The 26,058-nt window shown below is 40.3% G+C and overlaps 1 protein-coding gene across 2 annotated transcripts in view; it reads right to left on the reverse strand.

Annotated features, from left to right (window-relative positions):
- Positions 1-5,349: 5,349 nt before the first annotated feature.
- LOC122669085 (alanine aminotransferase 2-like) overlaps positions 5,350-26,058 on the reverse strand; it is a 30,415-nt gene continuing 9,706 nt past the window's right edge. The window contains exons 3-15 of one of the 2 annotated variants that reach the window (XM_043865737.1): positions 23,219-23,269; positions 15,490-15,555; positions 15,344-15,405; positions 13,480-13,558; positions 13,288-13,392; positions 13,081-13,191; positions 12,749-12,886; positions 12,518-12,592; positions 12,121-12,241; positions 11,861-12,015; positions 11,502-11,576; positions 10,304-10,507; positions 5,350-5,502 (exon numbers count right to left, since the gene is read on the reverse strand). In XM_043865737.1, the coding sequence (XP_043721672.1) occupies positions 5,386-5,502; positions 10,304-10,507; positions 11,502-11,576; positions 11,861-12,015; positions 12,121-12,241; positions 12,518-12,592; positions 12,749-12,886; positions 13,081-13,191; positions 13,288-13,392; positions 13,480-13,558; positions 15,344-15,405; positions 15,490-15,555; positions 23,219-23,269 (1,359 nt within the window). In that variant the 3' untranslated portion in view covers positions 5,350-5,385. Of the gene's footprint in view, positions 5,503-10,303; positions 10,508-11,501; positions 11,577-11,860; positions 12,016-12,120; positions 12,242-12,517; positions 12,593-12,748; positions 12,887-13,080; positions 13,393-13,479; positions 13,559-15,343; positions 15,406-15,489; positions 15,556-23,218; positions 23,270-26,058 lie in introns of both variants that reach the window. The other variant, XM_043865736.1, reaches the window with a different exon arrangement.

The raw sequence follows: 26,058 nt of genomic DNA on the forward strand, positions 1-26,058 counted from the left end.
AGAGAGGTAGAGGGAGAGTGCTTTTGTTCCTCTCTTAACCCTGATAGCTCAATTTACTTTTTTTAAGGAAGAGGTATTATAAATTGTAAAGAGCATATTTACTAGAAAGAAATCTTGGCATGAAAAACAAATTGTAGCCTTAATTTTTTGCCTTAGGGGATTTCATTCACCGATGGATGGGAGGGGCGGAAAAGGGCAATGGGAGGATATTTTGAAAACCCTAAGATGGTGGTTGAGCTGTCCTCTATAGGTGGAGGAAAACTTTCTCCTTCAAATTATTTTAAAAATCCTTTATTACCCTAAAGGCAAGGGACAATCAAAAGAAGGTCACAACTTCTCATTGTACACAAAATGCAATCGAGGAAACAGATCATGTAATGGTGAAATTGTGCTGCCAATATTTTTGATTACCAAGTATTATTACTAACCCCAAATACATTAATAGGTGAAAAAACGTTGTCAGGCTGCGTAGCATACACAAACGCCTCCATGTGTCTATCTATCAAGATGTCACAATGCCTATTAAAGTATAACATTTCAGAACTGCCACATGGTAATACGTAGGTATATACTTATGACTAAGGACTAGACTAGAATCTACTTAAAATGAGTAAAGGAAGTGACTAAAATTACAACAAATGCTCATGTGTATTTTAATTTCATTTTCATCATATGACATTTTAATAATTTTACTAAAACTTTGAGTAAATATTTGAACTATTTCCTTAATTATTTTAGATTTAAATTTGACCATTGAAACGTATGTGATGTCCTCTATCACATGGATTGTTTCATGTACTACCAAGTGAAACGTTATACTTCACAAGGCATAGTGTCACCTAGAAGGAACCTTAAACTTGCAAAGTGGGATGGTTTGAAGATCTCGTATCCTACGTTTATATTGAAATTGTGACCGATATCGATTACATTTTGTAAGGTCAGAAAAACTCTTATTTTAGGTAGCTTTGATTGATTCTATCTATTTAGGCAGTATTTGGCATGCATTCTTGGAATGCATTCCTTGTTGATCTTTAGGCACTAGAGCCCTGTTTGATATATATATACCAAAAGGCAAGAGTAAGACAAATGGGCAAGAGCCCAAACAAAACCCGCTCACTAAAAGGGAAAAAAACATGGCTATCCAAAGACAACCAAGCCAAACTCAACGAAGGCTCTCTATCCCGGATCTCTAGCCTCGCTACAGGGAGCAAGATCTTTGATATCCAACTTGAGAGGCGAATTCTTCTTTGGGTCGGGCATGGAGTAGGTAATGTAGGGACATTTCTTAGGGAAAGGAGGGAATTGGGATTACAACATCGATAAACAAGAAGAGACGGGGGGTAGTATGCTGATTTGCATGGGGGTTCAACCCAAAGTTGGAGATAAGACCCAAATGGGCTGAGAGGCAAGAGTGAACTGGTCCATTAGACTCAGTTGGGTCAGTCAAAGAGGGAAGGGTGGAGGGTCGGATTAGAGAGGGAATGGACAAAAGAGAATGGGCTATAGAGGAGCCCATAGGGGTAGGTAAAATCGCAGTGGGAGAGGGACAAGGGGACAAAAATGACTTAGTCTGCCTTTTGAGAAAAGAGGTAATACCCAAGTTCGAGGGGAGAGACCTTAGAGAGGACGGCATAGGGGGAGAGGGGGACAAAACGACAGGCAAAAGATCAGAGGAGTTTGGGGGAGGATGGTGACATGAGTAGGGTTAGAGGTCAGTTCCTAGGGGGAAGGCAAAGTTTCATCGTCATAGAAGTCGGCATCTGGAGGATTTCGAATCAGTTTGGACCAGCGGTAGCTAGAAGGGGGACCAACAGACCAGAGAGAGGATGGCGACGCGGAGAGCCTAATGTCAGGAGCTCCTTGCGGCGAGATCTTCGATGGCAGCAACTTCTCCAACCTCCGCTAGGGACACGATGAGCTGCAGCTACCAGAAAAGGAGGAAGTGGATAGTGGATAGAGGAGTCATTCACCGCAGCAAGGGAATTAGTGAGAACTTCTTCTCCGACCACAGCAAGAGAACTTCTTTGGTTGACTTCACACACAGGAGCATCAGGGTACTTGCAAGAAGAGTCTATCTCACACTCAGCGGTAGCTGGGGCCTTGAGATTGCAAGCTTGGGTGGGGTGACCAAAAGCCTTGCAAACAACACACTAGGGTGGGAGTCTTTCGAAGAGAATCTTCTGTTGAAAAGAGAAGTCTTCATCATCTAAGGTGGTGACTGAAGATGGAGGGAAAGAATCAGCAAAGACAAGCACACAGATCCGAGCGAACGACAACCTTTTTTTTTTGTTCTTTTATCGGGGTAAAAGGGTTTGCTAACGACGGATCTGATGATGCTAAGACCCTTTTCGTACCAAAAGTTGAGAGGAAAACCAGGCAGCGTGATCCAAAGAGGGATGTAGTGGAAATCAACCTTGTTTAGTTGTAGATGATGATCCCACTGACGAAGGAAGATGGGATTTTTTCCCTCATGCCAAGGGCCGCCCTCAAGGGCTTTAGTTTATCAACTTCTTCAGAAAAATTAAAAATAAAAACACCATTGTCAAGAAGGAAGGTATCCATGGTCCCAAGGGATAACCATTGCTTAGAAAGAGATGACTTGACAATGTTGAAGGGAGGTGTGCTCTCAAGGAAATGACCTACCAAGTAGTTCGACCATTTGGAGATTTCAGGGTCAAGAAGCCTTGAAGGACAGAGGCCGACAAATTGGTCACCAACAAGGGAAGGAGGAACAAAGTGAAGAGAGTATCCTTCCCTAGCCGAGGAGAGGGTAGACCTAAAGAGAGAGTTCCATGTCTTAACGCCAGTGGTAGGGAGGTCTGCAAAGAAGTTGAAGGAGAGGTTTGGAGGGGAAGGAGGAAGGGAGAACGAGGAACCAGCGGGCTGGGTCACCGGAGGGATATTAGACATGACAGAGATCACGTCGTCAACACTTCAATTTTTACCTAATCCCTGTTTGATATTGTTTAATAATAGTTTAGATATATTAAAATTGATATGTGGCCAATGTTGTTGTAACGATACTTTTATAATGCATTGCACAATATGCCCTATAATATTGAAAGTAGGATATTATAGAAGTGTTGGAAGTGTTTCTGATAGTGTATTCCAAACTCGATTTTGTTTCTTTTCTGACTTAAAATCACTTTTTACATCCTATTGCTAAACATGTTTTTTCTCCTCCAAAATCACTCCTCTAGAACGAAATCACAAAAAAAAAATCGCTTCTAGCTTAGAATCACTCATACATAATAGAAATGAGCTCATCCCAGCTCATTTTGATTCAAGGTTGTGCACAAATTCAAACCATCTTGCCACCCTACCTTTAACCATTGCCATTTTCGAATGAATGTGGGAACTTGCCTATCACATTAACTTAGGTCCTATTTGTTTAATGGAAAAAAAGTGGGTGGGATACTTTGAAGGTTTCCATAAATCCCAAAACTAAAGTTTTTTGTTTGCATGGAATGCTAAAGTAACAGACAACATGCATTTAATGTTTTGTCTGCTTCTGTGGTAAATGAATTATTTCATCCATCCTTCTTCAAAGTCTTAATATTCGCTAGGATTTTGTGAGAAATGTGGGGATATGGGTTATATTATTATTGGGTAAGAGTTCTCTGTGGGGGAGCGTGGCCCCTGTGCATGTGGGGGCTAATGGGAGCGCGTGACGGCATCAATAGGACTATCATTGCCACCTTTCATGGGAGTGAAATGGTCCTTCTCTTGCCTTTGCTGCCCCTTTACCCCATTCCATGTGAGGCCCACGATTTTTCTTTTCTCACCTTTTTTGCCTGCCAAACAAACAGGACCTTATTGTTAAAACAACGATCATTTGTTGAGTAGTTTTGGACTACAAATTTGGGGGCAATTTTCCTTCACCCATGGCAAAAGAGGTATTCCTTTATCGTAGATCATGATGGATATGAGATGAGGATCAAAAGGCAAAGGCGGTCATTTTAGAAATTTATCCTATATGGAAAATAATAATGACCAATCATGGTTTTTCCACTTTTCCTCTCTTTCAATGGAGAAAACTCTCTTCTACAAAATTAGGTTTAATTGTGGGCTTGTCCGACTATCTATCTTGTCCTAAAGGGGGTCAAAAAAAAAGAGAAAATTTTCTTAAATCCACTATATAAGAATGGAAATTGCAAGATAAGTAGATTTTAAATTTGTTTTACATCCACTACTTTCTATTTTAAAAAGATTTACTTAAACCCCAAAGTTGGTTAGTACACATGCAACGTGAGAATAAAATAAAAATAAACTTCCAAAATTGCCCCAACCTCTTTAACTGTTTTAAAAACCGTGAAATCCAATGAAAGTGCACCTTGCCCCAACCTCCTTTAACTGTTTTAAAAACCGTGAAATCCGATGAAAATACACCTTAATTGTAGGAGTGGAAATCAAAACTCCTATTAACCCTCCCAAAAAAATAAAAAAATGAAAACTAAGTTAAAGGGTTCACAAACCCCTCTGGGGTTTTAGTATGTTCCAAAAATACCCTCTCGATACCTATTCCCGCCCTCTCCCGCCCTGCAGTCCCATTCACCGTCGATAGAGAAAATTGTGTGCCCCTTCCCTATGCTTTTCCCCATCATGGTTTAATACAGATTTTTGGGGCAATTTTAAAAATTTACTTTTATTTTAATCTTGTGTTGCATGAATACTAACCAACTTTGAGGATTGAGTAAATCTTTTCAAACTGAAAATTAATGGATGTAAAACAAATTTGAAACTTAGTAGATCTAAGAACTTATCCAAAGGATGCTTAAAAGCACAAATTGAAAAAGAGAATAATTTACTTACTTACCAGTATTACATGCCCTATCTTTACTTACCAGTATTACATGCCCTATCTCCTCCAGTCCTCCCTCCCTAGCAATCTCTGACACTTTCTCTCCGTGTGAATAATCCCCGACACTTTCACTTACTCTCCAAATTTACCGGTTATAGGTATCATTGGCTGTATCGATCACTACCGATACCAATACCGATGCGATACAGATCGAATCATATCAGCCCTTGGATGTAAATTCAAGAGTCACTTTTTAGCCAACAATTCTGATCCATATCAGTATCTAATACCACTGATAACGATACATATGGGTCGATATGATCCGATAATTAGAACCATGTGATACACAAGCATGCGTTATCGGAGCATGCGTTTGATGTTTCTCATGAAGGAGAGATGACATTAGGAGGAACTCTCCTCGTAATCGGAACAACAATAACAACAGAATCAGCACCTGAACGAAATGCAAGTCATAAAAATCTGAGAACATTCCTCCATGTTTCTATAAACCCTCATCCAAACTAAAAGAATATGGATTCGAAAATTCATTCGGAAGACTAGATAATAGGCACAGAGGAGTCAACTCAGTCACGGAACTCTGCCATGAACCCTTGGTGGAAGGCTGTCAAACGGGAAACAACTGCTGGAATCTTATCTTCCGGTGGCAGAACTGTGCACCTAAAGTGCCATGTACCAGGAACCTGACAAAGCAACACAAATGCATACCAGTCAAAAAATCAAATGCAACGTCCTCTTCTAATGAAACCCTAAGGCATCAGAAAACAGTTACAATCCATCATGATGTTCTTTTATTCATATCGAAAGGCAGTAGTCTGGTGTTCCTTCTCTCTCCTCAAAACAAGGGGGCAGATGTGTCTTTTCATTTGGGGAGGAGAGAGATAGACTCATGGGAGTGCTGGTGTAGGCCACACTCCCAGACAGTTTTTTTTCCCAATGTTGTAATATAATATGTCAATCAAAAGCAAATAGAAACCTTCACCAAAAAAACAAAAAGCAAATAGAAACTTCCAATAATCAGTACATTTTTCAACTGCTATCTGAAGTGCAAGTATCTTCTGCTATGAAATCGATACTTTTTTTGAGGGAGGGGGATGTGGAAACATGATATTGTTCTGGAATATTTTCCTTTATGAGAGACCTCCACATCCAAATAGAAACTGTTTAACCAGGCAGGGACTGTGGTGCAAGCCAATGGAGCTTGAAGAGAAGAAAAGGTCCAGCCCTTATATGCCCCATGAGATAGTCTTTAGGCCCCCAAACAGCCAGCCATGAAGCCCATCGAGCCCAGCAGCTTAAGTCACTTATGTTTTAAGTTCTAGGCACAATTAATGGGCCAGGTCTGGGCCAATTAAAGCCCTTTACTTATGTCTTGCGTAGAAGGCTACTAGTTGATCTTTTATTATTTGTTTCTACCATACAGTGTTGCCGTTATAGCCACATGCTACTTTCTATTTTAGATTACTTCTATCCTTGTAACAATGACAGATTTGAAGTATACAAAAAAGAAGTTTTTGCTTTGATTTGCTGTGAGATTCAGCTACGGTGAGAGACTGACCAAGGGAATAGGTGAGAGACCTTGGTCATATTCCCACCCCCCCCCCCCTTCCTTCTATCTTCTTCTCTTCCTTTCTCTCTACAAGTCTTTACTCGCCATCAGTTTTAAGCCCATCCAATGTCTGGGTAAATCAGTGACTGTAAGATACTAATTCTTTCCCTATTTTATAATTCTGTGCAATAACCAATACTCTTCATCCAGCCATCCATTGGGGCTAATCTTTTGAAGTTTTCAAGAGGACCCAATTACCTTCCTTCAACTGTAATCTTAACCCCATCCATGAAGCCAATCGGCTGCTACTGCTAGACCATTAGTTAGTAATTTGCGAACTGTGCTGCAACTTCATTTCTGGATTATCTTGAATCTAATATGTGTTACTTCAACTGTTGAGTGGATGATCTGTTGTTAGTTAATTATGGAATCCACTTACTATTTTGACATTCATACAATATCTCTATATCCTACCGTTGGATTGAGACCACTTTTGGGGATATTCAAGACCCTAGGGAGATTGGTTACTGCAGTTAATGTGGAGCTGATCAGGCTTACATATGGTTTTAATTTTGGTGTTCAAGATGCTCGTTTTGTGAGCCCTCCGATCCTGTTGTTAGGATTAAGATTTCTATATTAATGTTAGATTGATTACATCAACTTGGTATCAGAGCTATGACAGATGGCAATATCCGGACCCCAAATTCAGCTCATGATCCCATAAATCAGATATTAGAGATGATGCAACAGATGTCGGCATAACAGAAACAACTTTCTGAAAGGATGACAGCCATGGAACAACAGATGAGTGCCCCTATCCCTAACACAAGGTAGTTTTGAAAATCTAGGGGCAGTAGGGGGCAGCCCACTCATTCTACAGCCAACAACACTCAGAGGTTTACAGATAGAGAGGGCCATGAAGGGTTCACACACCTCAACCTACCATTGAGGATTATATGAGGTCATTCTTCGCAGGTAGCAACGGTGGACAGCATAGACAGTTTGATGATCCACAAGGAATTCGACTGGAATTGAAAGAATACAGTGGCCCAAATTTTCTCTAACTGGTTGACTGCTCTGCATGACTAATATGAGTGGTATGAACTAGCAGAACCAAGGAAGATGAAGTTAGCACGTGCAAAACTTATCGAGCCAGCAAGGGAGTGGTGGAATAATAAAAAAAGAAGGCTACACATTCGAGGTACAGCACCCACTACATGGGAAGAGATGAAAGAAGAATTGAAAGGCATGGATCCAAACAAAACAAGGTAGGGAAAACTGAGGTCTAAACAAAACGGGGGAATGAAGAGATGGGAAAACAGGTATGGGAAAAGAGAGATGAGAAATGAGAAATGAGAAATGAGAAATGACAAATGAAAAATGAAAAATGGAAAATGAGAAATAAAAGATGGAAAATAAAAAGACAAATGAAGCATGAAAAATGAAAGTAAGACGAAAGAGGCACAGCCCAGCAAGTCAGCAGAATCTCAGCTAAATGGGGTTTGCTACATGGATCTGCCCTCCAATAGGTTCTATCCAAGGTCATACTTGGAACAGGACCTAGACTATGCATGTCCTTCCTCACAACTTCTCCTATGGTCATTTTAAGCCTGCCCTAGCTCTTTTAGCTCCTTCAATCAGGATTTGGGATCATATCACTCCTCCTTACTAGGGCATCCCTAAGCCTCCGTTGAACATGATCATACCACCTCAAATGACTCTCTTGGAGCTTGTCATTGATCGGGGCAACTCCCAAGTCAGCTCTAATACGTTCATTCTTTACTTTAACTTTCCTAGTTTTTCCGCTGCTCATCTTTGCTACACATAGCTTCGCAATATGACACTTCTTAACTGCTCAACATTCTGCCCCATACAACAGTCCTAACTTTAAGCTTTAAAGGAATACGTCAGTCACACAGCACTCTGGACACACCTCTTCACTTCATCCATCCCACTTTAATTTTTTGTGAAGCATCATCCTCTATGTCACCTTCTTTATTTATGATTGACCCCAAATGTCTAAAATTTTCATTTTGCGGTATCTCTATTTACTCAATTCACACCATGTCGGTATTCATCATTGTATGACTAAAATTCCGAGCATGTGATGCAGATTCATCACCAAAATAGGTTTGTTTTATTAGGAATAAGTCTAGGGTTGGGTTCTGTACATGTTGGGCTTTTGATCCCATGGGTTTTCTATGTAATAGGCCACTTTTATGGGCCTAAAATATGGGTAATTAGGTTGCATATGGGATTCCTTACTTAGTTTTATTTACTTGTGGTCATGCGATCACTTGGGTTGAGCCTTTCCTTATTAGTGTAGGAAGTTGTAAGGGGGTCAAGTATTGTAGATGAATTTTGATATTAATGAAAAGCTTTTGCTGCTCTTCTTCTCCATTGAAGATTTTTGTCTTGTGTTTGATCAAGGCTAGTGGGATTGGTGTTTGATCCGATTGACACCTTGCGGTGGGAAGCCCGGATGGTTTGTTGGTGGGATTGGTATTTGATCCAATCGACACTTTGCGGTGTGAAGCCTGGGTGGTTCTTTTGAAGCTCTCCTTCAAGTTCTTTGAAGATCTCCTCCTCTAAACCACCAAACCCTAACATTCCCCCTTTTTGTTTTCACTTTTCCCAATAACTAAATTCTGCCAAGACCAAACCAGCCAGCAAAATCCCTCCTTTTTTGGATCAAACACTCCTCTCACCATAAGGAAAAATTCATTTGCTCCCTCATTGCTCCCTCATCTAACCATCATAAACCCTAAAAATCCATCTTTTCCTCTTTTCAAAAGCCCGAAACCCTAACCCTAACCTTGCTGCCCATTCAAGTTTACATACCTAACTCCATCAAAACATTTCACGACCTTCACTGATAGACTCCCCTACCTCAACTTGACATAACCCATACATCAAACCCTAACCCTAATTTCACCAAAAATCTATTTTTGACCTAGCCGATTCACCTGTTCATAACAGATCCTGGTTTATTGGCTCCTAGTTGGTCTTCTACCAATCTAGGACTACATTTAACCAAACCCTAACCCTAATTTAACCAAAAACCTATTTTGACCTAGCCGATTCACCTGTTCATAACAGATCCTGGTTTACTGGCTCCTAGTTGATCTTCTACCAATCTAGGAATACATTAGCATGACTGCATAATCTGTAAACTTCTTGAGGCAAGGCACATTTTCTGTCACTGAGTACATCCAACAACTCGACTCTTCGCGGACGGAGATCTAGAAAAATGATACACAACTTCTGTCACAATTCAGGTTAAGGTTACATCAAGAGATTCAGTGAGAGCTTGGCTATGACATACAAGATTGCTTTCAGGAGGATCTACGGGCTAAGGAATTTTTGAAGCCACCAGTGAGGAGACTAGGTTTCCAAGTCGTGGAGTATACTAGGACAACTAGTAGTGTTGTTTCATCTTTGTTCTTCACAGAGTCTCTACTCAACATTGATTCTAAACCCAGCCAATGGCTGGGTAAACCTATGACTGTGAGTTACTACTTCTTTCCCTAGTTTCTAATTTTGTGCAAGAACCAATACTCTTCATGCAGCCATCTATTGGGGCTTATCTTTTGAAGTTTCCAAAGAGGACCCAATTCCCTTCCTTTAACAGTAATCTTAACCATTTAATTAGTTGATCAGGTATTTATTGAGGCTGGACACCATTCAATTAGTTGGTCAGTTTTGGTCCTGGCTTTCGGAAAACCATGGACAATCAGACGGTCGCTTCTGGACCCAGTTAAGCAACAGGTTAGGTCTTCACCTATTAACCAAATGATATATGTTTCAGGTTGGACTATTACAGGTAATGCAAGCAAGTCAAAAAATACGATAAATAATTTGGGGATTCAAGGGGGGGGGGGGGGGGGAGTGGAGAGACAACCCACAAACAATGATCAAGATTCAAACATGTTCACCTGCCCAAAGCCAGATCCAGGAACAAGAACAATTCCAGTAGCATCAAGGAGACGGCGAACATAGAATGCATCGGGAGCTGTTTTTGCTGCTTTAGCAGCTTCTATTGCTTTTCGAGGCAAATGCAGACGGGGAAATAGATACATTGCACCCTCGGTTTTGTTGCACGTAACACCTTCTAAGCTGTTGAAAGCATCTTCTAGAGTCTGCATCAGGGATAATAGGAAAGAAACTAACCATTAGATCATGAATCACAAGACTAAGTGCCATTGCTATTCCTACTACCCATTCAAACCATCATGGAAGGATGCAGTGTATATTCAAGGACTGCTAGGTCCAGTGGTTCAATGGTTGGAACCATATACTGCCGGGGCTCAACACTCCTATGTATTTGGCATCACAATGCAGGCTGCCGATGGGCTGTTAGATATGATGGTTGGACCAGTCGGACACTAGACAGTTGGGCTCAAGTGGTTTGAGGCCCTGACAGTTTTCAACAACATAGAGGTTAATTGGAAGCCCGCATATATAACCATTAGTCTAACATTTAAATGAATCTTGAAAATCCCATGGGTCAGCAAGCTATAAGGCCAGAAACTACTACTCATTGTTCCAAATGAGAGCAAGTAAATGACTTTTTGGTGCTTAAACAGCAACTTGGTATCTGGCTGAATTAACACAACAGATCTTGGTGAAACCATGGAACTAAATCTCGGTTTCGACACCTTCAGAGATCGTACCAGGTTTCAACCATTCGCATATTTTGGTAGTTTCGACCAAAAAATACTGAGTTCTGACCAGTTTCAACCAGCCCATCACATTTCAAGTTTGGCCAGAAAAATACCAGGTTTCAACCAAGTTCCAGTCAAAACCTTGGAAATCTCGGTTTCGGCCAGGGTTGAAACCGGCCTTGAAACTGAGATTTAGAACCTTAGGTTAAACCCAGCTGGAGGTCCTCAAGAGCTGGATAGAGTTTCAAAATAGGTGAATCTGGCTTCCGTATCATTTAATTGTAGCAACCACCAGGTTATCTCGATCAAATCCTTTAGATAACTTTCCAATTCAAAAGAGCTTGAAAATATGTCACATTATGCACCTCAGGTTAAACACTCACAGCTAGGGGAACCAATAATTTTCCTTATCATGTCACCAGTCCTTGGGGTATCATAATATATAATTAGGTTGCTTTGTTTAGCTAACCTTTGCACGTCTTGCTAATGATGCGAGAATTCCATCTTTCTCAGCAGCAAAAGATTCAAATGACTCGTCTCCAACCTGCAGAGAATGCTTATAGTTAGTGTCCCATCTAAAATGCAACTGGAAATGTAAACTTGGGCATGGAAGCAGATTGATCCCTGAAAATTAAGAAACTCAAACTTCCATAAACCTGAGGAAACTTGACTAACTGAAAACCTCATCACATATAGGAAAATCTGATGAATCAAAGTCCACAATTTGGTTACAACAATAATGATGGCACTACAGTAGCAATCATGTTATTATTTTTCAAGCCTAAATCAGGCATACGAAAAAGAAAAATATATATAACAGAATACTACCTTTGGAGGGTTCATGACAAGGCTTGCAAGAATCTGACCAGAGATGTTTGAACAGAGGTTTACAGATGCCAATTTGTAAATCTGTTCCCTTACATCAGCTCGAAAACCAGTAACCTCCATGTAACCTCCTCTTTTACCACACTCCCCATAATATCCTAAAGTAGAAAATAAAATTCAGATATATTTAATTCTTAAGAAAAGAAATCTTTTTCTTTCAATTTTTAGCTTTCTGATCTGTCTGAAAGATGAGAAACACATACCTTTAGAAATTGAATGGAATGATACTAAAGAGACATCCTCCTCACCGTACCCCATTGACCTAGAAATCTTCTTGAATGAGTGAAAGTTCTTGTCTGCAACATAAACAATTTCTTGGTATACCTGTGAAAGTTCAAGTCCATAATGCATGCGTTAATGACCACTGAAGTAAAAAGCATGTTTCTTGATGAGGTGACCAAACAAATGATTAACTCATCCATCAGTTTGATTTAGACTGGTATTATTCCGAACTACAAGAACAATGTCAAACTGCAGTTTCTAGAAGGTGGCAACCAAGTAAATAATTAACTCATCCATCAAAGGGAGTGAGACAACAACTGGAGATAGTTTGATATAAGGTACAACTGTAAAGACTTGAAGCTCTTCGTAGATACCCACCTCATCTGCAAGGAGAACAAGACCTTCTTTCTTGCAGAATTCCACAATTTCCCGCTGATTGTCCTCGGCAAGAACCTGGAGAATAGAACAAACAAGAAAACACATTAAACTGATAACACAGGTAGAAACCATACAATTAAACAAAATCAAAACAAGCTTCCATGAGGAAAGTTCTCAATGTCTTGCACCATTGAAAAGAAAAAAAAAGATTAAAGAAATGTCATATCTTACCTGCCCAGTTGGGTTGCCTGGATTTATCACCACTAATGACCTAACAGTAATACCCTTGGACTTGGCATCTTCTAATTGTTGCTTAAGCTCTGATATCTCCAGACCCCAACCTGTTGCTTCATCAAGATAGTATGGCACCTAAGAAGAACAAAGCAAGTTTCTCCAGTGGTTATTCTCATCATTGTTATAATTGGGATTAAATGAGAAATAAGACTTCCCAGCCAAAACAGGTTAATTCAATTGGCAAATGGCTCAGTTGAGGCTTTGATATTAAGGCAGCCAAAAAAGAGTAACCAAACTACCAAATTCTATGCATTTCTGGATAAACATACAAGAGTGCCACCATGAAGGGCAATTGAAGCAGAGTACAGAGGGTACTGAGGGATGGGGCAAAGAATGCCATCTTTCTCCGACCTTATCAGCAACTGCATCATCGTATGTACCTGAGAAGAAAACAAGAAATTATCAATTGAAGTTCCCTCCAACCTATCTATGATCGGACTAGTAGGAAACAAGAAGGGAGAAATTCTGAAAGTTACCCCAGGACTTGCACCATCAGTTAAGAAAATATCATTTGGATCAGCAGGAAAACCATCACGAGCCGCAATTCCAGCTGCAATTGAATCACGTAAGCCCTTGATACCCTGAGATTGGAAGAACATGATTTTAAAACTTCATGTCAGGAGTAATTCATTAGTAATTTACAATGCTGTGGACAGTGTTATCGTTACCTGACTGTGGCTATATGCGCCTGTTGCTCTTCCTGGAATTTGGTCTAGAATCTTCCAAGCTCGCTCTATGGCATCCGCACTGCAACAATGCATATGAAATAATAGAGTAATTATCAATTTTTTTATTTAAAGAAGAAAGTAAAGATAGAAAATAGGTGCTAGAATAACTGTTAGGTACTTGACCAATACGCCAAAAGCTCCAAAGCCGATGAACGCATTATATCAAGCCCTTTAACCTATCCCATACTAGGATGGCCCAATCTAGCGCCCATACACTAGAGTGGGCCCATTAGGCACATAACAATATCTTTTTATATTTATCAGATTGATATGGAAGCTTCTACATAGTGATCTGGAGTCTACTAACTAGGAACTCACAAAACAATGGATTGTTTACTGAAATTTGGTATTGCAAATGATGGTCATTTATTTTTGGAGTTCTTAACTGGTTGTGATTAACAAGCCCACTCACCCAGACTGCTAAAGAAACAAGCCAGACCATCAGGACTGGACATGGCATTTCTAACTTATATGATACAGACTTCACTTAGATTTTAGAAACCTATGCAAGCTCCATTCAATTTTAGCCTGAAACCTTACACAAGTTGCACACAGTACCACCAAGCCGCAACTGCACTTCTGGACACGTACATCTACCAAAATATATTTCCTTTCTCAAACAGGAATGGTTACAGTCTGAACCATCAGGACAGGATGGTTTAAGCATTGGATCCATGAAATGTAGGCTAAAATGGCTCAGCATTTGGTCCACCAATTTAAAGGTATTTCTTCGAGATGAAAATTTTCAAATTTAGCTTTTCTCATTTATGGCTTTATAACATAGCTAATTTGACTTTGGAGTTTGACTTGAAGGAAGTTTTACAAGTGGAGTTGATTAAGAAATAACCAAAATATTCAGAAAGTAAATTTTATGCATATGGATTCGAAAACAAGTCAATAATATATACATTCAAATATAAAATAAATGTAGCAGGATGTTGAGATGGACAAGTGGCAAGACTAGGAATGGTAGAATTAGAACTGAGTACACTGTAGGAGTCCAGGGAAAGGGGGAGTTAGAGTGAATACAAGCTACAAATACTTTTGGTCCTTCATGGCAAAACCCAAACCTGCCAATGGCTCACCAATTCACCATATGAAACCTAAAACCAAGTTGGCCTTGCCAAACTGAGTTTTTCATGAAGCCTGCTTCGTTTTATTTCAAACCAGATAACACACACACACACACAAAAGAAGAGGATATAATGTTTTTCTCAAACATCAAAGTTTTCTTTGGGTTAAAAAATCCAAGTCTTCTTTGACAAATGACAACTCATACGGTTGAATTCCGAAATTATTCAATCAAGCCTTCAAATCATATGATTCAGACAAGATCCGCACACTGTCCATGTGGGGAATCTTTCGCACACCCTCTCACCAAAAGCAAGGGCCCCACATGTAGCTGGTTTTTTATTTCATCTATTTTGAAAACATGGGCCCCAAAAGGATGATACGGTTTTGTGAAGACTAATTGGTGTGGTGTGAAGATTCCTTCCCACGCTAGTACGCTACCCTTCCATTTGTTAAATGAATTTACTCTCTTAAGATCATATGAAAACCTTGGGCAATGAGCCCTATGACCTTTGAGCTTTAAGGACTTTTGGAATAAACCATTCCATATGTCATGAAAAGCCTATAGGTGGGACCAGTAGAATAAATTTTAATCTCCAATATCTTCGAAGAAGTATGCAAGTCATACAATTTTAAAGCTTGGGAAGAATCATCACCACATCTTAGGAGTTTGGCAATATGAATATAAACCAGCCAGTCCTAAACATCTCTCTTGGAAAATCTTTCCATGTACCTGAACAAGCCCTGTGTTTCACTTCTGTCCAAAATGTTTGGGTGATCACATAGTGCAAGAACCTGACAGACAAAGAGATGCCTATTGTTAAGGATTGGTCAAGAGGATCCACAAACAACAACTGCAATGAAATGCAATTAACTAACCTCACGGAAAAAGGTAATTGGCTGCTGACCAAGAGATTGTGGGTTCCCAATGTTGCAGTAAAGTATCTGCAAAAGAATAATCTCAGTTAAGCAGAGGAACATTTATCTGACATGTTTATACTTTCAAAAGCAAATAATGTTGTAGATTTTCAGGCCAGAATATGAGTCCATGTACAATTTAATACAATGTCCTGTAACTTATACCACCTACTGACCCATTCTTGAGGCCAGGTCATGACCCCCCTGTTAAACCAGTTGGGCTGGTGGCAGATCAAGATGGCTTTGACTCCTAAGGCTTAAATTTTAAACATATAAATACTTTGATATATGTATTAACAAAGGTGAATGTGTATCACAAATAAAATGGTAGCTTTCTGGCCTGTACTAAGATTGTAATGGGTTATATATATTATCAAAACTTGCTGTTAGCAAGTTACAATGTTTTCATTCACTATTCTCCACCAACATTTGTACCGAATACACAAACAGAGTAAGCATAGTCCAGATGCCGATCGTTAATAAACCAGCTTTCCAGGCCATCAGTTCGATGGTTCGACCATCCTTGATGGAAGTTCCATTAACCAAGTTAATAGGCTCGAGTGAGAGCGTGGCATTAAGGTTCACCATCCCTTCTTGTGAATGGTGTAAGTTGAACAGTTTAAAAGTTAGGATGACTGCTAATTCAGCCATTATTCATGTAATGCAGACCAATGGGGTGATCTGCTATGGTGGGCTTCACAGAGAGAACAATAGAAGAGCAATAGAAGAATGAAAACGAGGGGAAAGGGAAGGGGGAACTCACGCTCACAGACACACTCTCACAGAGCTTCACAAATAACTTTCATTAATCAAATCTTCAATTCTGTTCTCTCCTACGATTACAATGAATAAATAGAGAATAGCCTTGCATAGGAATAGAAACCTAACTAAAATAGAAACAACCCAATATGGAAACTACTAAAATAGACCATAGCTAAAGAAAGGAAACTACCTAAGATGCTCCTACGTAATCTACTTATCTACCCATGAAATAAAATAAACCAACTAAATATTGCATCCTAAGTGAACTACCAGCCCTTGCCAGACCAGAAAACCGGTTTAGGACCAGTCCTTGGTTTGGGCTTCCAAAGTGGGTCATGTTGGTCCAGCCTGGCTAAGGCAACTACATCAGCTCTCCTCCTCTGAAAAGAACTCGACTCCGACGAGTTCAGATAGGGTCCAAGAATGCCGTCTGAGTCAACTCACCGTAGGAGAAATGCACCAGCTGTCTTCTTGAGTTTTGATAGATGGAAGATCCTTAACTGGGAGGAATTTCATCTCATGTCCATCATGCTGGAAGGAATATGTATTCTCAAAACCACAATGCTTGGCTTTCTTGTCATACAACCATGGGCGTCCCAAACGAACGTGGCAGACTTTCAAAGGGAGGACATCACACTGCACTTGATCCATCAGTCCACCAATAGAATATGTGAGCAAACACCTTTCATTAACCATGAGGTTTGTGTTGTTCACCCATGCAACCTTGTAGTGATTAGGATGAGGTTCCGTCTCTAAACCCAACTTGCAAACAGCATCTTCAACGACAACGTTTGTGCAACTGCCTAAATCAATCCCCATATCACATAATTTGTCATTGCATCGCACCCTGGTCTGAAAAATACTGTTTCGACGCCAATCTTTATCTTCCTCATTGGAAACTTTCTGCGTAGCCAAGAGGGGGCTAATAATATAGCAATACTGACGCTCACCATCACTATCATAATCATCAACCTCAGTAGGCCCATGCTCATGTTCAACCACTAGATTGACCGTCCCTGTGGGCCTTTGCTCCTTTGGATCAAATGGTATAAAATTGTCCTTGTCAATGTGGGATACCAAATGGTTAGGGCACTGAGCAGTCATATGGCCATACCCCTTGCAAGTGAAGCACTGAATAGCTGCTTTTAGCATCACCGAATTTCTATCATATCCACGTCGAGGTGGAGAATAAGGTCTATCTGAGCCTCGCCGAGGTGGGGAGTAAGGACGAACCAGTCGTGTAGGTGCCACAGAAGAACCACTAGCCAGTGGTTTGTTAACCGAAGCTGACTTCTCCTGAAAAGAAGACTGTTGTTGGTGAAAGCTATCACCTCTAGAATATGTGTCAGTAAAATTTCTTCGATTGTAAGATTTCCTCAAATTTTCCTCAACCTGATAGGCCACCTGAACTGCTTCCACCATAGTAGGTAGTCTACTGGCGGGAAGTGCGGCACTGATTTGTGGATGCAAGCCATTGCGGAATTGCACCACTAAGACTTCCTCGTCCCACTCAAACTCAGATCCAATGGCGAAGTAATAGAACTTGGCCACGTACTCCTCAACTAACAAACTTTCCTGTCTCAATTGCACAAATTTGAGGTGTACACGCTGCTTGTAATCATTCGGTTGGAATCTTCAGTCCATTGCAGTTCGCATCTCAGCCCATGTAGTAACTTGGCCAAGACCTCGAGTACGGTTCTGTTGTTGGTGTTTGATCCACCAAACTCGGGCCGTGCCTTTCAACTTACCCTCTGCAAATATCAATTTTCTGGCCTCTGTCAAATTGTGCCATCAAAAGAAAATTTCCAAGCTATGAACCCAGTCAAGATATTGCTACGGGTCGTGGTCCCCATAAAAATAATGACTTCCAACCTTGCAGCTTTGTCCACTCCTTCATATTGCCCAGCCCCATATGGTGGTAGTGGTGGTGGTGGTGGGGTGTAATTAGAAGAATCCACAGATAGCATTGGACTCTTTCCTTTCTCAGAAGCCACCAATCGATCAATCGAAGCTTGCATAGATTCCATTATTGTCTGAATGGAATTAACAGTGGTGGTGAGAGTGTCCAATTTGGCATCTGTTTCAACCTTATAAGAATTTAACTGTTGGTGAAGTTCGCTATTGGTTACCATGGTTATGCTAAAGCAAGAGAACACCTAAAGACAAAAGGTGAATGGCAAAATAGTAAATAAATGGAAGTTTACAAGTGGATAGCAGAAGTGTAAATATGGAAATTTCTATGATAAGCACAAGTATAACATAGGAGAGGGTTAAATATGGAAACAAATTAGAATATGGGATAGAAGGGGTAAGTGGAAAAAGGGGCAGTTTAGGAAAGGAAAAAAGGTAAAGAAAAGGGACAAAAAGGAGGATCGTGGGGATGGTGTTTACCGTTGGAAATTGGACTTTGTTACTCACATAGCGCAAAAAAAATGGCGGAAACAAGGAAGCTTTGGCAGAATCGTGTGCGACTTCGACTCCAAGGGTAAGACGGTGACTGCGATTGAGGGTGTCGAATGGAAGCGGGAAGTCAGAACACCAGAAGCCAGGTTTGTAATTTTTCTTCTTTTTTTTTTTTGTTATGTTCTCTGTCTCTGCCCTCCCTTCTCTTCTTCTTTCTCTGTTTCGCATTCTCTCTTCTCTCTGCACCTTTTTTTTTTCCGGTTCTAGCGGAACCAAGGAAGTGGGGATTATGCTCAAGGAATCGAAAGAGATGGGATTGGGGGTTTGTCGGTGGGAATCGCAGGGGTGGGTAGGTTGACGGAAGGAGTGACTGCCTTTTTTTTTTTTGTGTGTGGGAACGCAAGGATAGGCTGGGGTAGGGTTTCAGTGGATGTAACAGGGAGGGATGGGTTTAGGTTTCAATGGGTTGGGTTTTAGTGAGACGGTGAGGATGGGATTGCTTTTTTTTTTTTTCTTCACTGCTGCTGGTCGCAGAATTGTAACGAAAGATAGGGGTAGAGAAGACGAAGAATGGGATGAGAGAGAAGGACAGGTAAGGAGATGGACCCTTGCTCTGATACCAGATAATGCAGACCAAGGGGGTGATCTGCTATGGTGGGCTTCATAGAGAGAACAATAGAAGAGCAATAGAATAATGGGAAAGAGGGAAAGGGAAGCGGGAACTCACGTTCACACACACACACTCTCACAAAGCTTCACAAAGAACTTCCATTAATCAAATCCTCAATTCGGTTCTCTCCTACGATTACAATGAATAAGTAGAGAATAGCCTTGCATAGGAATAGAAACCTAACTAAATTGGAAACAACCCAAAATGGAAACTACTAAAATAGACCATAGCTAAAGAAAGGAAACTACATAAGATGCTCCTATGTAATCTATCCATGAAATAAAATAAACCAACTAAATATTGCATCGTAAGTGAACTACCAACCCTTGCCAGACCAGAAAACCGGTTTAGGACCAGTCCTTGGTTTGGGCTTCCAAAGTGGGCCATGTTGGTCCAGCCAGGCTAAGGCAACTGCATCAGCTTTCCTCCTCTGAAAAGAACTCGATTCCGACGAGTTCGGATAGGTTCCAAGAATGCCGTCTGAGTCAACTCGCCGTAGGAGAAATGTACCAACTATATTCTTGAGTTTTGATAGATGGAAGATCCTTAGCTGGGAGGAATTTCATCTCAAGTTCATCATACTGAAAGGAATATGTATTCTCATAACCACAGTGCTTGGCTTTCTTGTCATGCAACCAAGGGCGTCCCAAAATAATGTGGCAGACTTTCAAAGGGAGGACATCACACTGCACTTGATCAATCAGTCCACCAATAGAATATGTGAGCAAACACCTTTCATTAACCTTGAGGTTTGTGTTGTTAACCCATGCAACCTTGTAGGGATTCGGATGAGGTTCCTTCTTTAAACCTAACTTGCGAACAGCATCTTCAGCGACAACATTGGTGCAACTGCCTGAATCAATCACCATATCATATAGTTTGTCATTGCATCGCACCCTAGGCTGAAAAATACTGTTTCGACGCCAATCTTTATCTTCCTCATTGGAAACTTTCTGCGTAGCCAAGAGGAGGCGAATAACATAGCAATACTGACGCTCACCATCACTATCATCATCATCGACCTCACTAGGCTCACGCTCATGTTCAGCCACTAGATTGACTGTCCCAGTGGGCTGTTTCTCCTTTGGATTAAATGGTATAAAATTGTCCTTGTCAATGTGGGCTACCAACTGGTTAGGGCACTGAGTAGTCATATGGCCATACCCCTTGCAAGTGAAGCACTGAATAGCTGCTTTTGACATCACCGAATGTCTATCATATCCACGTCGAGGTGGAGAATAAGGTCTATCTGAGCCTCGCCGAGGTGGGGAGTAAGGACGAACGGTCGTGTAGGTGCCCAAAAGAACCACTAGCCTGTGGTTTGTTAACCGAAGCTGACTTCTCCTAAAAACAAGACTGTTATGAGCGAAAGCTATCACCTCTAGAATATGTGTCAGTAAAATTTCTTCGATTGTGAGGTTTCTTCAAATTTTCCTCAACCTAATAGGCCACCTGAACTGCTTCCTCCATAGTAGGTAGTCTACTGGCGGCTAGTGCGGCACTGATTTGTGGATGCAAGCCATTACGGAATTACGCCACTAAGACTTCCTCGTCCCACTCAAACCCAGATCAAGTGGCGAAGTAATAGAACTTGGCCACATACTCCTCAGCTGACAAACTTTCCTGTCTCAATCACACAAATTTGAGGTGTACACGCTGCTTGTAATCATTCAGTTGGAATCTTCAGTCCATTGCAGTTCGCATCTCAGCCCATGTAGTATCTTGGCCAAGACCTCGAGTATGGTTCTGTTGTTGGTGTTTGATCCACCAAACTCGGGCCGTACCTTTCAACTTACCCTCTACAAATATCAGTTTCCTGGCCTCTGTCCAATTGTACCACCTAAACAAAATTTCCAAGCTATGAACCCAGTCAAGATTTTGCTCCGGGTTGTGGTCCCCATAAAAATCAATGACTTCCAACCTTGCTGCTCTGTCTACTCCTTCATATTGTCCAACCCCATATGGTAACCCCATATGGTGGTAGTGGTGGTGGTGGTGGTGGGGTGTAATTGGAAGAATCCACAGATAGCATGGGACTCTCTCCTTTCTCAGAAGCCACCAATCGATCAATAGAAGCTTGCATAGATTCCATCATTGTCTGAATGGAATTAACAGTGGTGGTGAGAGTGTCCAATTTGACGTCTGTTTCAGCCTTATAAGAATTTAACTGTTGGTGAAGTTCACTATTGGTTACCATGGTTATGCTAAAGAAAGAGAACACCTAAAGACAAAAGGTGAATGGCAAAACAGTAAATAAATGGAAATTTATCAGTGGATGGCAGAAGTGTAAATATGGAAATTTCAATGATAAGCACAAGTATAACATATAGGAGAGGGCTAAATATGGAAACAAATTAGAATATGGGACAGAAGGGGTAAGTGGAAAAAGGGGCAGTTTAGGAAAGGAAAAAAAAGTAAAGAAAAGGGACAAAAAGGAGGATCGTGGGGGTGGTGTTTACCATTGGGAATTGGACTTTGTTACTCACACAGTGCGAAAAAAAATGGCTTAAGCAGGGAAACTTTGGCAGAATTGTGTGCGACTTCGACTCCAAGGGGAAGACGGTGACTGCGATTGAGGGAGTCGAATGGCAGCGGGAAGTCGGAACACCAGAAGCCAGGTATGTAATTTTTCTTCTTTTTTTTTTTTTTTTTTGTTATGTTCTCTGTCTCTGCCCTCTCTTTTCTTCTTCTTTCTCTGTCTCGCACTCTCTCCTCTCTCTGCACCTTTTTTTTTCGGTTCTGGCGGAACCAAGGAAGTGGGGATTATGCTTAGGGAATCGAAAGAAATGGGATTGGGGGTTTGTCAGTGGGAATCGCAGGGGTGGGGTGAGTCGGCGGAAGGAGAGAGTCTGCTTTTTTTTTTTTTTTGTGGGAATCGCAAGGATGGGCTGGGGTAGGGTTTCAGCGGATGTAAAAGGGAGGGATGGGTTTAGGTTTCAATGGGTTGGGTTTTAGTGAGACGGTGTGGATGGGATTGCTTCTTTTTTTTTTCCTTCACTGCTGCTGGTCGCAGAACAGTAACGAAAGCTAGGGGGTAGAGAAGAATAAGAATGGGATGAGAGAGATAGACAAGGAAGTAGATGGATCTTTGCTCTGATACCAGATAATGCAGACCAAGGGGGTGATCTGCTATGGTGGGCTTCACAGAGAGAACAATAGAAGAGCAATAGAAGAATGAGAAAGAGGGGAAAGGGAAGGGGGAACTCACGTTCACATACACACACACTCACAAAGCTTCACAAAGAACTTCCATTAATCAAATCTTCAATTCTGTTCTCTCCCATGATTACAATGAATAAATAGAGAATAGCCTTGAATAGGAATAGAAACCTAACTAAAATAAAAACAACCCAAAATGGAAACTACTAAAATAGACCATAGCTAAAGAAAGGAAACTTCCTAAGATGATCCTACGTAATTTACCCATGAAATAAAATAAACCAACTAAATATTGCATCCTGAGTGAACTACCAATCCTTGCCCGACCAGAAAACCGGTTTAGGAACAGTCCTTGGTTTGGGCTTCCAAAGTGGGTCATGTTGATCCAGCCAGGCTAAGGCAACTGCATCATCACGGTAACTAGTACTGGCTTGATTCTAAATCCTCAGCATTGGCATAAATTACCTAAAGGAAATGTATATATATATATATATATGAGGGCAGCCTATATGATCTTTAGGCTGAGATCTATCCAGTAATAATTCACTTGCTTCTTTAAATGAACCATGTGTCTCAGAGCATTACATGAGTATTCAGATCTAAAAAAGTAAAGTTTCACCCCAAGGATAAGCAAGCAATGTAACAAAATCAATTCTGATGAAAAATATTGAGAAGGAAAATAAAAGAGGAACCCACCTCATCAAACGGATGAGAACCTGGCTTTGTTTGTAATTCTTGTTGCAAATGCTGTAAAAAATATAATTCAAGAGAGCTCTCTGTAAGATGAACTTGATACTAACAGCCATATTCAGATTCAACAAATCCAGTCCTTCTAAAATTCATATTGCTAAGATGATTGATCCAAGCTATAAACAACTCTTTTCTCTCTATATATTTCATAACAATATCATATGGCCAAACATGTGTAAAATCTACATTAAAATTCACGTCTAAATACAGAATGGACCCAAGAAGAAGTTCCATTTATTCTAAAGTGTTATATACGTAACTATGTAAATACCTTTTACCTAATAGGAATACTAATGTAAATTAAAATTTTTTTCTGCATAGGTCACAACAGTCAAATTTACCTGGATAATCTAATTGGGTTGGTTTGACCCAATGGATACCAACATTTCTGCACCCACTGATTTGATGTCTACAGCTGTGTATAGCGAGACCATCCGTACTACCAGACAGGAATATCAGAGGTTTGGACACCTGTTTTCCGTGATGATTATAGGGGCCTTTTATAGTCAAAATTCCAAAACACAAATATACATATGTAGATCTCAGTTTGAGGTTTAAAAGGCAGGTTTCTTAGATATATTCTACAAGTTATTTAACAATTAATGTGATCACTTTCTAACTGAACGAAGAAAATTCAGCACAGGAAATGGGTTTTGTTCTAATGGATATCCTGATTTGGATCGATCCAAATCTAACACACCTTCATGTACACAGGGATTTGTGCATACCTCCATGCCCCCAGTAGAACATATATATAGCCTACCACAACTATTTAGTGATTCAGACTCCGGATTCTGCAACTTTTAAGGAGTGGTATCATCTGACTCAAATCTACTGGTTTAAAGTTGTGTCAAAACTACAGTATGTGCTGATACTTCCTGCAATGGCACAACTTCAATGGCCGTATGGATCACGGGCTCATACTATGCCACCAAGAACTCACTGCATTTTGCATTCCCAGGAAACTATAATTAAAAGGGTGAGAGGTAATTTTATCAGCAAAAGAGGTCCATTATACATTTATACTATACAAGGCCTGTAAAAGAATTGCATATAAATAAAATCCCCTAATTTATTCCATATAGGCAAAAAGAACCTTATCCTTATCTGTTTTAGTCACTCAAAATGCAGGTTCCATGTGTATTGATTCCAATCACACAAAAAAAAAAATTAAAAAAAAAAATTTTCATAAAATGAATACATGTTTCTGTAGAAACAAGGGAAAAACACAAGATTTAATTTGAGAAAGCATCCACCATCATCTTCCCCATTTTTTGGTATGTAGGGACACATTGCATCAGATGGAAAATTTTGATAGACTACCAGAAAACTAAAACTCACTTTTCTTGAATCAGCTTATCCTTCCTACACTCAGTAAGGTCCATCCATTCTTGATTAAGAAATAACCAAAACTTCAGAAAACTATATAAGATATCACTGCTGCCAGTTCTGGTACACAAATTCTCCATCAAAATGCCCATGAAGGCGTGATGGTTTTTATCACTTCTACATTTACATCCACCTGTACATCTTGCAATATTCCCGTAACCTCTTCTAGATTCATAGACACATATATGCACACACTTTCTTCTATTCAAGAATTCTTAGTTAATCACTGACTCTACTCACTTCGCATTTTTTAATTTTCGAGTTGTCCTTTCAATCCTTACTGTCATGAATTCTTTACAGATACAAGAATTTTTTTTCCATTTCTTTTTAATTTTCTCCTTATAATTAGTGTTGAAATTGATAGTTGTAAGCGCAAATAGGTCTGTGTGGCTTTTCCGTTATTTTTATTTCTGTCTTTAAGTGTTAAGTTGATGTAAGGGCAGTCCAAAACACCTTTTATTATAAGTAATACATTAAGTGACCTGAGATAGAACATTCAGTTCTACCATAGGTCCCCTCTCTCTTGGGGATTGCACTCTCTTCCTCTTTCTCCTTCTTCTTTCTTCTCTTCGCTTCTCTCTAATCTGGTTGTTCAGTTTCTGGTATTATAACATGGTATCAGAGCTTATCTAATCAGATTGGAATACCTTCTCACGATCTTCTTCTGGTTTTCTTTAATCGATTTATGCTTGTGGTGTGCAGCCACCTATAGCTGCTCCTTCTATGATGTAATTCCATTCCTTTGAAGAATTAATGGAGTGATTTCTACTGCTATCTACCTTATTTGATGACTACTTGGAGTTCTCCCTCAACTATTTTTGAAGACTGCTGAAATCGATGTCAGGATAAAACCCTGACAATAATCGATTTTCTCTAGGAAGGTTTGGTTTGATGTTCTATGGTTCAGGCCTGCTTCTACATGATGCTCATGCTTCTGGGGGTTATTGTAACCTATTTCAAGTGATGGTGCTGCTTGTTTGAAGGTTTTCTTCTTCCTCCCAATAACCCTGACATCGATTCTGCTTTGTTCCCTGCCTTGGCTGCCTCTATCGAGTGTGGTGTTGCTGCTGTCTAGTGTGGGGTTGTTGCTGCCCATTACTCCTTTTCCTTCTGCATTTGGCTGTCCTTTATTATCAGTTGCTGTTATTGGTTGCTGATCCTCTACTTCTATTACTTCAGAATCAATTACCCTGTGCTTGTTCTATCGATTGTTTGAAGCTTATCTACTATGACTGATTCGAAGACTCTCCACGACAATGTTAATGTTCAGATTACATCCATAAAGTTGAAGGGGAATTCCAACTACTTATTGTGGGCATAGGCTGTCCAAGTTTACATAATAGCTAAGGACAAGCTTAGCTACATAACCTCTCCTCCTCCAGAACCTGATTCTAAAG

The sequence above is a fragment of the Telopea speciosissima genome, chromosome 7 (assembly GCF_018873765.1).
Source record: "Telopea speciosissima isolate NSW1024214 ecotype Mountain lineage chromosome 7, Tspe_v1, whole genome shotgun sequence".
Classification (NCBI taxonomy): Eukaryota; Viridiplantae; Streptophyta; class Magnoliopsida; order Proteales; family Proteaceae; genus Telopea; species Telopea speciosissima.